General features: G+C 41.6%; 1 protein-coding gene across 19 annotated transcripts in view; it reads left to right on the forward strand.

Moving 5' to 3' along the window:
* The window catches only part of PUM1 (pumilio RNA binding family member 1), a 132,852-nt gene that overhangs the window by 58,537 nt on the left and 59,117 nt on the right, over window positions 1-15,198 (forward strand). For 10 of the 19 annotated variants that reach the window (XM_060626075.3, XM_060626076.3, XM_060626072.3 and 7 more), the window contains exons 5-7: window positions 862-1,040; window positions 10,701-10,867; window positions 12,909-13,179. The exons of 4 other annotated variants lie outside the window; for them this stretch is intronic. In XM_060626075.3, the coding sequence (XP_060482058.1) occupies window positions 862-1,040; window positions 10,701-10,867; window positions 12,909-13,179 (617 nt within the window). The remainder of the gene's footprint in view (window positions 1-861; window positions 1,041-10,700; window positions 10,868-12,908; window positions 13,180-15,198) is intronic. 5 more of the 19 variants (XM_060626079.3, XM_060626080.3, XM_060626081.3 and 2 more) reach the window with 2 other exon arrangements.

Here is a 15,198-nt window from a genome sequence, read left to right on the forward strand (position 1 = left end):
TCCTGTCCTTTAGTATAATTGCCATGAAGGAGCTTATATGATGTAATTTATTAAAACATAATTAACACAAAATCAAATCTTCAATATTTTATTGAAGTGCTAGCCACAGGGGAGTGGTCTGTTTGAAATGACCGTAATTTCAGCTATAACTTCTTGTTCTGTACTGCTGTCAACATACTCGGAATTAGAAAATCCATGCCTGCCATTTGAAGTTCATGTTTCTTTTTCCTCCCCTTGCCCCCCTGTGTACTGTGTATGGGATGATCTATTTGTAAATGTGGTTGGGGCCAAATCAAGTTACTGGGCACGGATGCTCTTCTGACAGACTACCCCTGAAGAGGGATGGGGAGGACCTGTAGAGGCACACACTGACAGCAGAAAGAAATAACAGAGGATAGGGAGGAAGGAGACGGAAATCCCAAAAAGCCAACGTGCTGTGTTACAGCGCAATGTAAAAATGGAACCTCGGATGACAGTGAGTCATCAGAAAATATCAAATTATGTTGTTGGTTTTAAAAAGGGCAGTAAAATCACATTTTGTTTCAGCAATATTACTAATAAAATATATTAAAAAGAAATTCTGCTACTTGAAAGGGGTAAACAATTTATCCACTATACCTAGGTAAACCAGTTATGTGAACTGCTGTATTGTTCTGCTGTCCTGGATATATGAGGAGTGTGTTCCGTTTTCCTTAGTTTATGTAGAATTTATACTTAGGGAAAAACACAATAGGAGGTTTTGGCTCACCTGACCATGGCAGGCTTCCTGATTCCCAGTCATTGGTTTATCCATGAGACATCACTCATAATTTGTTTGAGCCTCTGGCTGCACTGTATCATGCTTGTGTATCTTTTTTGTAGATCATTCAGTTTCCCAGCCAATCATGGTGCAGAGAAGACCTGGTCAGAGTTTCCATGTGAACAGTGAGGTCAATTCTGTACTGTCCCCACGGTCGGAGAGTGGGGGACTAGGCGTTAGCATGGTGGAGTATGTGTTGAGCTCATCCCCGGGCGATTCCTGTCTAAGAAAAGGAGGATTTGTAAGTTGGCTTGAGGAACTTGTTCCTATATCTCTCTTTTTTCCCCCCCCTAAAGCAAAACATGCCTGTTTAGTTTCCTTAGATATTCACAGCACTAATTACAGTGTATTTTAAAACACTTTTATTGCAATTCGATGTCTGCAAACACAGTAGGAGATGTACACTGAACTTTTTAAAAACAGAGACATGATGTTTTTTTTGGGGGATACATTGATAATGATGTGAGGTAGAACCGAAATCTAGTTCTCAGTTCCTTGGTCTATCAGAAGACATTTTTGGTTTAAAACAAACAGACAGACAGACAGACAAACAAACAAACAAAGTAAAAACAGAAGGAATTAAAATAAGAAAGCTGAAGCTGGGAATAGATCCGAGAGCAGCGATTTGCCAAAACCCAGAAATCTTTAAAGTGAACCAGATATGTAGGACCATTCTTATTTTGCTAGCTAGGCTTTAATTATGGTATGGTCTTTGGCCCTCTTTGAACAGCTTTGCCTCTTGTACCTTGCCTGTCAGGACATTAGCATGTCTGTTAGTTCCAGATCTGCACACTTTTGTGGGGGCAGGGGTGGGGGGAGGGGACTGATCATCGTTTGACCTCTGTGATGCTCAGTTGTTGCCAAAGCAGTTCCTCTGTCTATAGCCTCTTCCCCTTTACGTCTTACGCAGTCTTTCTCAAGCATCTTTGGTAGCCTTTCTTTCTCAAAACTGGTTCTTTCTTGTCATCAACTTTCTAGATCTAGAAGTCTTACCTTGAATTTCCATTTGAGTCTTCCTCAAATGTGTTCTGTGACTGGTTTTATATTCCGTGTCACAGCCAGGAAGGTCATGAAAGGCAGCCTGAATCTGTTTTCCCTCCTTTCCTTCTGACTCGACTTGCTTTGTATGTTTTCAGAATCCTTTCTCTGTGAAGTCTTTTTTGGCTAATACTGTTTTTGGCAGTCTTATAAAAGACCGTCTTTTCCCCAAATCCTGTTAATAATTTTGCCTCCATAACGATCTCACTTTACCTTACAGCATTTATGATCAGTATTTTTATTGCCATGTATCTGTTGCTGGGTATCAGAGGCTTGGTCCTCTTTTCCTCATTCCACTTGAAACTTCTTTAGAGTAGTAGAGTATCATTTTTGGTGAAGCTTCCTTATGTGTCAAGTACAATTCTTCAGTATGTTAGTGGACATGAAATGAATGATTGTTGACGTGGTTGGTGTGAAGAGAACAGGTGACATTTAAAGTACCCAGAATCCACGTGGAGTTAGCTTTATTCTAGGCATGTCAAAGACGATGCTTCAGCTAACATTGACACTTGCCATGTGGCTGGAGCTCTTAATTCTACAGAAAAGCCAGAAAAAATGAACTCCTGTAAGAGGATGTTCTGGATTTCTCCCAGCTTCACACCTAGAAATTTGATGTGAGGAATTTAGCCAGAAGAGGATCTTTTATTTTTATAAAAACCCTTAGGGTGAGGAAGGGACTAAACTGCGGCTTTTGTCTTGAGTCTTGAGTCCTGGTCATTCCAAAGCTGACCCGATCGCTTCTGGGTCTTTTGACCTTGCAAAGACATAGGTCAGGTTTAGTGGCTTGTGGATCAGGTAGGAAGCGCCTTCTTTATTTGAACCTTCCCAAGAGACTACTTGGGAAAAATAAGATCTACCCTTGGATGTGAGGAATGGGTTTGGGCAAAATGATCGTTTCCTTCTTGTCCCGTGGGAAGGATGGTGTTACTTCTTCTCTTCGTTCACCTATCCCCGGTTCACCTCTTCTTCTGCCCTCACACTTTCCCTGTCTCACGAGCACAGATTTCCCAGGAAGCGTTGCCTGCTAATTTCTGTGTATAACTTTTATTTAGTTATTTATCGTAGGAGAAAGGTTGGTATTGCGCATAGATAAGTTGTTAGTGTGGTGAACTGGATCCTGTATGCCTCCTGCCATAAATTCTCTATCATGTGTGTGCCCAGTTTCTAATTCTTGGGTATTAGCCAGGAGGCACATGCCTGGGTTACTGTAAAGTTTGGAAGCAGGTAGAAAAATAATTGGAATCAGGAGACAGATAAAACACTGGGACTGAATTACTGCGATTTTTGCCTGCTTCTCTCTTTTAAGCATTTATTCCCTCCGTTAATCTTATGACAAAGCAGTATCTTCTGCATCATTGTCTTGTGTTGGATTTTGTGAAGGTGGCTTCCGTCCTGATTTGTCTTGAGAGATTGGTAATTTTCAGCCATTGTACAGTATTGTCACCAGAGGAGTTTAAGACCTCAGGATATAGAGGTCAGAAAATTGAACTGTCAGATAATTTACTGAGCCTCTGAGATTTGCATAAAGATAAATAAAACTTCTCCAGATGTGTTTCAACTTCTTCTCAGAAAAAACTGATTGTGGGTAATGAAATACTATCCCGTATTTGACTTGAGTCAAGGGTGATACAGAGGACTGATCAGTGACATCAGGCTACCACATTGTATATCCAGTCTCTTGGTGAATGGAGGCCCGAGAAGCAGTGAACTACTTTTATCAGCTTCATGACCTGGCTTTGCTCTGCCTGTTTGTTAGACGACATTCGACCAAAGCTCTGGTAATGGAAACCTGAGTCACTTTTTGGTTGTCATAGAATGCATGCAAAAAGGTGAACCTTTTTTCTTTTTTCTTTTTTCTTTTTCCTTTTTCCTTTTTCCTTTTTTCTTTCTTCTTCTTCTTCTTCTTCTTCTTCTTCTTCTTCTTCTTCTTCTTCTTCTTCTTTTAATTTCGTCTGTCATTGAAAGTGTTGAGTTCAGAGAAGAGCTGCTTTGTAGACAATTATTCTGAGTGGTAGTTGGTGGCTTATGGGTCAGAGCGCTCAGATATTTTTACTTTTTGGGTGACTGGACCTCCAGTAGGCCGTGGGGAGACTCCATTTTAATTCTAAGAGCTGAAAACCTCATCTTTGATGGCATAATAAATGTAGACCTCAAAGCAGGTACCAAGGGGCTATTTCTGGATACTGACAACAGATAACCCAGACTCTGACTAACTTTTTGCTAAGGGTAGTTTAGAACTAAAGTAATCTACTCATTCTACAGTGGTTTTCCATTTTCACTAAGTTTGTTTCTTGGTTACAGCTTGAATGAAGGTATTTAACTCTTTGTCTAACTTGCCTGAGCTTTCTGAAGTTCATCTTGATTGTACAGATGGACTCAGTTGAGTAGTTTTGGCTTCTGTACTTTCAGGCTGACGGTAAGAATCCCACAGCAGTATTTTATTCTTAGCACCCACTGTAAAATTTTGGTAGTATTCCACGTATGAATCAAAAACCAGGGTAGCAGGTTTCAGGATAATAGGGAAGCTCAGAATACCAGTTAAGTCAGAGATGAGTCTTTTCGTATCCTTTATTTTATTTACCCCTGGAATAAGACGGCCTTCCTCCCCTGCGTCCCCCCAAGAGCATGGTTCAGAGTGGTTACAAAATCATACGTGACTACCGTATTGTGAGGCTACTGTGTGAAATATCCCATCGAAGGACCTCACTGTTGGCCTTTGAAATACCAGCTGATCTTCAAATAGATTGAAGCCTAGCTAGTCAGCAGAGTGGGTTATAATTTCTACATTTCTGGTTTATGGTGCCTAGGGAAATGAGAAGACTACTTAAACTTCAGCTGAGGTGAAGACCACCTCAACCTTGCAGAAGAAAGATCTTTAGGAAAAAATACCTTGGGCCGGCCTTTCTACTTGTGTGTAGAGACTGGCGGCTTTCTGACCTGGAGGACGTGTGCACGCTCATGGCAGTTCCTTTGGGTCACAAAACTTATAACTGGCTTTTCTAGTGTTCGCTGCATTTGTTTTAGGTAACCAGTGCTACTTAATTGATTTTGTTTAAAAATTATGTGTAGTGTAATGCAGTTAGAAGTCAGGGGTTTGAATTTCAACTGAACCTTAATTTTCTCATCTGCAAAATGGAGTAATTAAAAACCCACAAAGTCTCATTTGTATGGATGTGTAATCTATATGAAGATGCTTTGTAAACCTTACAGAATCTTGCTCCACCAAGTCCACGGGCCAGTAGCATTCTCATGACCTGGGAACTTACCCCAGACCTACCCCAGACCTATGGAATCAAAACCTGCTTATTAATTGACAGGATCCTCAGGTGATTTGCATGCACACTAAAGTTTGACAAATGCGTAATTTTCTTGGAGGATTAAATTACCAGGAGGCCATGGATCAAATCCAGAAAGGCAGACACAGAATCTGAAGCAGGCTCTGGGCTCTAAGCTGTCAGCACAGAGCCCGACGCGGGGCTCAAACCCATGAACAGCGAGATCATGACCTGAGCCGAAGTCGGATGCTTAACCGACTGAGCCACCCAGGCGCCCCTGGTGGAGCCCCTTTAGATTTGAACTTCTCTTGAACAGGAAATCTGCATGCTCTACTATCAATGTCAAGCTTTTAAATACGGACTAGATAAAAAGTTAAAAAACCAACAGCCACCTTTTAGAAAATGGTTTTGTTGTGTTTTCATCTCTGTAATAACAACAAATACCATTCTGCATGGTCAAGATAATATGTTTTTTCCCCCCTCCTGGATCTGGTGGCTCCTACGCAGAGAATACTCTTCTTACCTTTTTGCACACCAGGAATTAGGTGATCACATGCGCAGTGTATATTCTGTGTTCCACTGTTTCTAAAGTGTACACCTCCCCACCTTATTCATTTTGAAATTGGAATGCAACTTGAAAATGATAGTGTATCACAGTTTAATTGCCAGTATTTCCTTGTTAGCACATAAAATGATGGTATGTTTTATAAATCGATTTGATGAAACGTAGTAGTTGGTGGTGGCTCGATTCTGCATACATATCTCAAGAAAATCCGTGGTACAAAGGGTCTAACGATTAGAGCTATAAGTTTTTTCCCAGGGGATGGGGAAACATAAGATGTCTAGGACTTTTGAAGCTTTGGGAGGTGGGGGTGGATGTGTCTGAAAAAGGCATTGGGGAAAAGATGTGAAAATGGAATAAAGTACTTTGAAGAATTTTTTTTTGAAAGAGTCGCACTTTTATGTATTGCCTTATTTAAGCATTGGAACAACCATTTGAGGTAGATACTGTTGTCCCTGTGAGTTTATAGATGCAAAAAATGAGGCTTAGAAGGAAAGTGGTAGGGCCTGGATTCAAACTTTGTTCTAATTTCGGTTATGCAGAATGCTCTTTTTTGGAAAGAAGGGCGGAACATTACTAATCTCATTGAATGTGACTTGCCCCATGGAGCGTTGTGGAACGATCACTGCAGTAAGAGAAGAAATTAAATTCTCATTTCTCTGACTCATTCAGAATTAATAGGTATTCTCCTGAAATATTCCTCCTGTTATGTGAGGCTTTTGACAAAGCTGAGCCATAAATGGATGGATTCTGATCTGCACGACATAAAGTTCTTCTCTCTGCCTGCTCTTCTGTCAGTTCTTTATCTACTAGTGGAACACAGTCTTCCGCCTCTGTGTGGGCGGGGGATCTCTCAGAACCCTTCTTGGCCGCACTCTTGAGATTTCGATTGGGCTTGGCTACGTGCATTTTGAGCACTCATTGAATCCTATATTTGAATACTACAGGTTTAAGTTAACATTCATTCAAAGGAAGCCCACAATAAAAGGATGCTATTAATCCTTCTTTGTTTTTTCGTTTATTTAGATAATAGACTTTTTCGGTACTATTATGTGACCAAAACAGCCAAACAAAAACCCTGCCTTTATGATGCTTATGTTGGACTTAATTACAGTGGTTCTCATTTGTGAGTGCTTATTAGAGTTGCTGGAGGAGAAGCTTTTTATAATACTTGTGGGAGCTTCTGCAGACCAATTAAATCAGAATCTCTGGGTGAGAGCCCAGACACTTGTAAATTTTAAAAAGATTGTGATGTTCAACGTTAGCCATACAGCCACTGCACTGTGAAAATGAGTGTCCCTGGGAGGGCTAGATTGGCTATATACTTATATTAGAGTTAAACCGCTTAATTGGGGCATTTAAGAGTTTTAATCTTGATATCATGAATAATGTTACTTAAGAAATACCATCCCAGTGAATAGCTTTTACTAATTATCATAGTACTGTAGTGTAAAATGATTTATACTTCACAGACCTTTTGCATATGCATCATTTTATAACTGTTCTGTTATAATAAAATTATCCCTGTTCTGTAGATGAGAAAATGAAGACTCGGTTTTCATGACCTGTCCAAAGTCCTGTGACCAGTTAAGTGTTAGCAGTCGAGATAGAATGTAGGTTTTGTGCAATCTGGATTAGTCCGTCCTTCCTTCCTTCCTTCCTTCCTTCCTTCCTTCCTTCCTTCCTTCCTTCCTTCCTTCCTCTGCATTACTTCTTCCTTCTCTTCCCCTTCCCCATCCCCTTCCCCTTCCTTTCCTGAGAGAGGGCCTTGCGAGCTGAGGAGAGGGGCAGAGAGAGAAAGAATCTTAAGTAGGCTCCACGCTCAGCACAGAGCCCACTGTGGGGCTTGATCCCACGACCCTGGACCATGACCTGAGCTGAAATCAACCTACTGAGGACATTCGACCTACTGAGCCATCCAGGTGCTCCTGGATTAGGTCTTTCTTAAAGACCATATAGCTATGAATATACCCTTATCTTAAATATTAATTAAAAATCTCATAAAATGTACCATCCCATTTCTACCCCTGTTTTACTCTCTCTAGAGTGTTTATATTCCTAAGAGAACATTTTTATGATCCTGAACCCTGTATTCTCTTTTAATAGCAGACTTTTGACAAAAAGTCTTCCCACTTGTGCTCTTGGTATCATTCAGAAATCAGACTTGTGAGCCATTTTTATTTAGGGCTATCGTTGGTGTACTGAACTTTTTCTCTTGAGTAAACTTTTTTTTTTTTTAAGTTCACTTATATGTTTTGAGAGAGAACACGAGCAGGGGAGGGGCAGAGGGAGAGGGAGAGAGAAAGAATCCCAAGCAGCCCCCTCGCTGTCAATGTGGAGCCTGATGTGGGGCTTGAACCCAAGATCATGACCTGAGCCGAAACCAAGAGTTGGACACTTAACTGACTGAGCCACCCAGGTGTTCCTTGAGTAAACTTTTTACTGAAATGTGACCCAAGTGCTAAAAAGCATATAAGTCATATATGTTCATCTTTATGTGTTTCTATAAAACGAATACACCCAGTGACCATCCAGATCAAGGAATAGAAGCCTCTCTTGGGTCCCCCACCTTCAAATCGAAGGAACCTACTATTCTGAGGAATTAATAGCCTAATCAGAGCAGAAAACCAGGTATCTATAATTTATATGAATAGACTGTACAATATTGTTGAGAAATGGCCCATTCTAGGGATTCCTTTGAAAATCTAGCCCTTGGCAATATAATCGAGTAAGTTAAGTATCAGTGACTGTTTTCAGGCCCTGGCAGTTGGCTTAGAGATAGGCCCAACAGCTTCTCAGCAAGCCCTTCTAAAGTGTCACCGAGGAAAGAAAATGCAGAGTTGATTTGGTGAGAGCGAATCTCTCGTCACCAGGTTTCTTGCTTGTTGGTGAAACTTGCCACTACTTCTTTATCCCATTTTCTCCCTATTTGGCCACCAGACCTTTGAGCTGCATGTGAGACATTGGAGCCAAACTGTTCCTTCTGAGCCAGGAACTTGATTTGTAGATTTCTGGAAGATTACTTAGTTGTGTCAGTGGGATCATCCTTCTAATACTCTTGTTATTGGACATTAATGGTGTCACATACAGGTAGAGTTTGTTATCCAGACCGTGTCACTATCTCCTGGACTCTTACGATAAAGACAGTGGGAAGGTCCTTCTTACGGTAGTAGTAGTTCAGTTTTGCAGGACTTTTTGGTCATTTCAGTTTCCTTCGTCATACTTTTTTTAACTTCTGCCAGGCACTGCATTCAGTACTGGGGATAGGAAAATGAATACACGGTTTCTGTCAGTTTGACCTTTGCAGTAGGAGGGAAGTATTGTTTCTGGACATTTTGGAAGATGTGTCTTTAGAATCCTATCGTATTCCCATCCCTGCTCTGGGATCTCCCTGTGGCACTGAATTGGCTGTTGTTCGTTCGCTCCTTTTGAACCTGTAACAGTCTTACACTTCGAAGATTCTCCTGTGAAAGTCCCATCTCGGTGGCTGCCAAAACGGTAGTTTACCGTCTTGATGCCACATGAGTATGAAGTTGTATATCCTTTCTATGTTCCTTCTTGTGTTCCTTGGTTCATATTAGCCGTGAAATGTTTTTCTGTGTCTTGAACCGAGAATGAATTTGAAAGTCAAATGGGCTGTGACTGGCAGGTGAAAGAAAGCTCTAAGAATGTCGGGATTCGTGAGTTATCCTCTCTGGGCCAGAGTTCTCCAGGAACTCGCCTGAGAGCGTGTGTGTATTTTGCATTCGTGGGTCTTGCCTGTTCACAACGGAGCGTCTGCTGCTCCGGCCTCCATTATTGACACACCCCCACCCCCAAAATGTGGTTGTGATGACTGGAAATGCTGTAAAGCAGCTCCTCTTTTTCTCATTGGCTCTTGCCTTTTGCCAGGAGCTTTAATTTGGGCCAGGTGTATTTGTTTCTTCCTTTGACTAGAAGTCGGTGGTGAGGACAACAAGCAAGGTTGCCTCTCCAGTTTTATAAAAGGAAAGGTTACTTACCGTTCGGTAAGATTCTGCAAAGCTCTGTGAACCATGTCAAGTCACTCTACCAAATCTTCATTTCCTTTTGGAAATCAAGGCACATTTGCTTTCTATGTCCTGGTCTTAATTTAGGATTGTTGATAAGAGGAGACAGACTTAATTCCCTTAGAAGATAAGGCATCGGTGTGCGTGGCACCAAGACAGTTCTTTTAGGTTCAGTCTTCCAGTCTTTGTAGCTTGAAACACTTCAGAGGTCAAGTGTGCTGCACCAGCGATCCAGCTGTAGGTGCTCCCTCATAGTCTCATAATCTGCTGTGGGACAGGCAGAGGGTGAGACAACAGATGAGCACTTCTCAGAGTACTTTCTTTTGGTGAAAGACTTTCACACTTAGATTGAACATGTTTTGAAGGATTAAAACAAAAAAATGAAGTGAAGGATGATTGGTGAATTATCGATGCAGTCAGCCCTGAGAACTATTGTGGAGCGGAGGGGGTAGTGGTGCACATTGATTGGCAGGGCACATGTCTCGAGTTAAAGGGTAAGGTGATTGAATTGGACTGATGTCAGACCACACTTAGCACAGTATTCAGAAGCGAGGGAGTTTACACAGGCAGTGGCATAGCAGGAAATTCTTTTCGTAGGCGCAACACCTTCTAACTAGACTGTGAGCTGCCACACCTGGGGCTTATTAGGAGTCATCCTGTTATATGGAATTAGAATTGGAAGTCGAGAAGTGGGACCAAGAGATGTAAAATTGTGGCTGGGCTTTGGGTAGAAAAGAGAAAACGGGATGGTGGGGCACTGGGCATGGTAAGACCGTTCTAAACTCTGTAACATAATTGTATGTCTGTCTCCCCCATTTGGCAAGACTTTCTGCAGTGTTCCTGCCTCTATGTTGTCTGTTAATTAGATTGTACTGTCTTGAAAGGGCCCGGACACTATCCTGTTGTAATTAGCATCTAGTGTAGTCTGGTGTCCACAGTGGTTGCCCGCTATTATTAGTTGATGATGATTAGTGAAGCTGAAGCTATTTTTTAAACAGGGCCCAAGGGATGCAGACAGTGATGAAAACGACAAAGGTGAAAAGAAGAACAAGGGTACCTTTGATGGAGATAAGCTAGGAGATTTGAAGGAGGAGGGTGATGTGATGGACAAGACCAATGGTTTACCAGTGCAGAATGGGATTGACGCAGACGTCAAAGATTTTAGGTTTGTATGTTTTACACTTCTGATTTTTGAATGGGGGCTGTGGGCTTTTGTTTTGATTAGCTTTATTTTGATTTTAGTTTTCTTTTTCCTTCCTTAACTGTCCTTTTTGAGAATTGGGTCTAGTGTAGGCCATACCACAAAGATTCTAAATTTACTGGTAAAGTGGAACTTTTAAGAGCTGTCAATGCCTGGTGCTTTGCCAGAACAGGTTTTTTGCATTCGCATAGGACTCTATTATTTGCAGAAGGATTCTATCCTTATCATTGCAGTGATTCACAAATAACAAAATCACCTGGGTGGGGGGCGGGGGGGGGGGGGGGGGGGGGAGTGGTGGGTTCCTTGGGACTTTCCCCAAGTTTCTCCCAAATCACTATCTTGGGAGTAACTGTGGTCACTAATGGAAGTGTGTCCTAGCTCTCTGGCTTGTTAGTGTGGAGGGAAGCGGTTGAGAACTTACGCATTAGATCATTTGAGACTCATAAGCTCCCTTTGAGGTAGGTGGGTCAGTGTCATCTCCCTCATTTTGAACACCCAGAGATGTAGCTTATGTGACTTGTTCTTAATTGTATCCCTTCCATGGATGCCTCTCATTCCATCTCTGGTCATGATTGATTTGTAGGTTTTACCCTGTAATTTAATGTACACGCTATTCAGATAATATTGTGTATCTGTCTTGTACATTTGGCAGTATTCTTCACTTACATAGGTAACCTTTAGTGGTGGTGCATCCTTTTCAAAATCCTTAGTGGTTGATGTACAGGTAGAGAATTTAATTTTGAATAATTTTAATGTTAGTCTAAAGCTAATGTATGTGTGTCTAAATACACACACATCTATCTCTGATCCTAATTTCTACCACAGCCAGAATTAAAATTCATTTTGGACCACCGTTTGTAGAACACGATTCAGTTGTTTAGTATTCCTAATCTAATTTTTTAATCTTGTGAGTGTAAAGAATTATAGTCTTTGGAGGAAGTTTGAGGCACAGAGTAATAACCACTTACCTAAGGTCTTTCGGGTGAAGTGGATAGCCTTTCTCTCCTGATTCTCAGGCAGCCTGTAGCAAGGTTTGGTATAGTTGACTTCTGGCCGGGTGGTGGTAGGGCATGTACGTGAGAGGGAACACACAGTAGCTTTAATTCGTACCAGCTATAAGGTTTCTTTTAGGGATGAAGGGCACAGAATGTACTCACTGGCTATGCTCCCCTTACTAGAATGTAACGTTGTTTTATATTAGTCTGATTCAGAATAACACGGTCCTCAATCCTTTTATATAGGGAGACCATGTATCCTGGGCCACCCAAGACACTACCCGTTTATACCATGTCTGGAATATTTATTAATAGTGCCCTTTTCTTGCTCTTAGGAGTATCCTGGTTTGGATGATAAATTATACCCTCGTATTACTTACAATTCTTAGAATTGTCTCCTCAGCAGGGGCATATCCTAGATAATGAATTTATCGTGTACTGTTTTGTAATGGTTTGCTTCTTCTGGTTGCTTAGAAGGGGAAAATGGGAGACAGTCTTAGCACTGATGAGTAGTACCCAGATAATGCTTAAAATTTTTTTTCACCTATAAAAAAGTTTTTTTTAATAGAATCGTTCTCATTTATGGAATTTCCCCCTAGAAGCTACTTTTTCCGTTGGGTCTCTGTTTAAAGAGTAGGTGTTGTTTTGGGGGGGGGGCATGGTTTACTACCACATTTTGGATCTTGTTTTCATGGATGCCACAGGTAGCGTTTTTTTCCAGTTCATTCATTATTCCTCAAATCTGGGCCCTTTGGTTAAAGGGATTTTAAATTCTTAGTGGTTAATGTGGATTTACGGGGTGGGTTGTGGTGGGAAGACAAGGAATAGAAGGGTCGTTTTATGGGGTATGACACGTAAATACCGTAAAGTGTCTCTGGTTGTTTTGTAGAAATAGTGTTAAGTGCTATTGACAGTAAACTGCTCAAGGACCTTGTCCTTAAACTTGGGTTGCTGTAGTGTCCCTCCCCCGCTCAAAATAAGGTTTAATGCCCTTTACTTTCTCTGTTTAGCCGTACCCCTGGTAATTGCCAGAACTCTGCTAATGAAGTGGATCTTCTGGGTCCAAACCAGAATGGTTCTGAGGGCTTAGCCCAGCTGACCAGCACCAATGGTGCCAAGCCTGTGGAGGATTTCTCCAACATGGAGTCCCAGAGTGTCCCTTTGGACCCCATGGAACATGTGGGCATGGAGCCTCTGCAGTTTGATTATTCAGGCACGCAGGTACCTGTGGACTCAGCAGCAGCAACTGTGGGACTTTTTGACTACAATTCTCAACAACAGGTACTGTGTGTGTCTCTGTCACTCTCTCTACTCCCCTCCAGCCAACGCGTGATTCACGTGACTTAAGAATGGGGCGGGGGGTGGGGGGTGGGAGGAGGGTGGCATTATTTCAGGCTACCGATAGGCAGCCCTCCTTACCCCGACGGTGACGTGGGCCCACAAAAGCCTCTGTATCTTCCCCGCAAGAAGCCGATTCCCATGCTGAGATTATTGGCAAGAGATCACTCTGCTCCACATGTCCTTCCTTTGGCTCCTCTGTCCCACCAAGGCCCGGCGAGTGGGTGAGGTAGTGGCGCCTCTCGTGACACAACCCTCTCGGATGCTGAAACTAGTCTCTCTGAAGATTAATGTAACTGTGATGCCGTTGGTTTGTTTTGTTTTTAAAATAGTAAACTCTGTTACCTGCTGCTGGCAGGAGTCCAGTGCCAGGTCATTGTATTAGTCATGTCTTTTAATTAAGTGAGCAACTATAGATGACAGACATACCTGCTGCCGTTCACCAGAGTTTAAAATAGGATTGGGGGAAAACACAAATCACTCTGTGTAAAATCTACAGTGAAATTCACCAGAGTTTAAAATAGAATTGGGGGAAAACACAAATCACTCAGTGTAAAATCTACAGTGAAATGACTTGGCTCTTTCTTTTCTTCATAATTCCTTAGAAAATACTGTATGTGTGCCTTCTGGGTTTGAACACACGGTGTGACTAACTCTGGGGTTTACTGATCCTTCTGTTCAATTAAAAAACAAAAAGCCACTAACTGTCTAAATTATAAAAGGGGGTAGGTGGCTTCCCCATCTTGTCAGGTACCACAAGTTCTCTCTTGTGGCTGGAAGCACTTTGACGGGCCGCGAATTTCTGATATTCATTAGTTTTGGACTGGAGCATAAATACAAACCTCTAGGCTTGAAAGGTTAAATTTTCATTTCGAAGTTTAGAAATTCTACATCTGTAGGGGAAATTGGCTTATGCATGTGGTCTTTGGAGATCAGTGTATCATACTGTCCCTTTGTTATTGTCACAAATAGTTGATTTTAAATGAATTCTGATTGATAGACAACTGGATAATAAAGTTAATCATATGAAGTTTACAAAAGGAAATCCCTTTAAGGGATGATGTGATACATGTACTCTGCTCGTATCAGATGGAACTATTGGGTTTAATTAACACACTCTTTTTTCCGGAGAGAGTGAGCTGTTAAGTGTCCACCACTCTCCCTGTGGTTCCCAATAAATACGCCACCTCTTCGTAAGAATGACTCTTTGTGCTTTTTCTCTTCTTTCACTCTTTGACCCTTTCACAGTGGCTCCTCAAAACAGCTGTTTTGAGTGAAGCCAGAAATTGCTGAATTCAGGTGCTGAAGGTAGATTAGACTTAAAATCTGTGCCACATCAGCAAATGTAGGGGGACACTGCTACCACATAGACCTCAGCTGGCTCAGCTTAGGAGAGGAGTGTGGTAGTTCCGTGTCTAAATTGAGGTTTGTGAGTGTAAGCTACTTCTAATCAGAGTTCTTTAACTTGTTATGTCAAGAAGTTTTATCTGAATCTTCCTTTTACTCTTGTCTTCTTTGGTCTGAACTTCCCCAGCAACCGTTACAACTCTGGCCAGTTTTGGTGCTTAGCTCCCCATTCCCCATCTAATTCAGTCTGACCCTCTGCTTGTGAAGGAAAATCTGATGCTCTTTGATTTAATTGTTTTTTGCTTCATAATCAGAGTTGGGATTCTCTTTCGATGTATTGATCTCTGGTTTCGAACTAATTTGACCGACGTTTTAAGAGGCTGGATAATTATTAGAACTTGAATAGATGATGTCCGTTTGCAAACTTCTAAGCAGTTAACATGATTCCATTAAAGATAGCACCCACTCAGATTTATGAAACCTGGGATGCTTTTACACTTCCCATTTCAGTAATTTTGAAAGTGAACGTTACTGTTTTGAAAATGAAACTGTTGTTGGCTTTTGGCTTCCCGTGCACGTCTTGGTTGAGGCAACATAGAGGCATATTGTTCCATA

The sequence above is a fragment of the Panthera onca genome, chromosome C1, assembly GCF_046562875.1.
Source record: "Panthera onca isolate mPanOnc1 chromosome C1, mPanOnc1 haplotype 2, whole genome shotgun sequence".
In the NCBI taxonomy this organism is placed as follows: Eukaryota; Metazoa; Chordata; class Mammalia; order Carnivora; family Felidae; genus Panthera; species Panthera onca.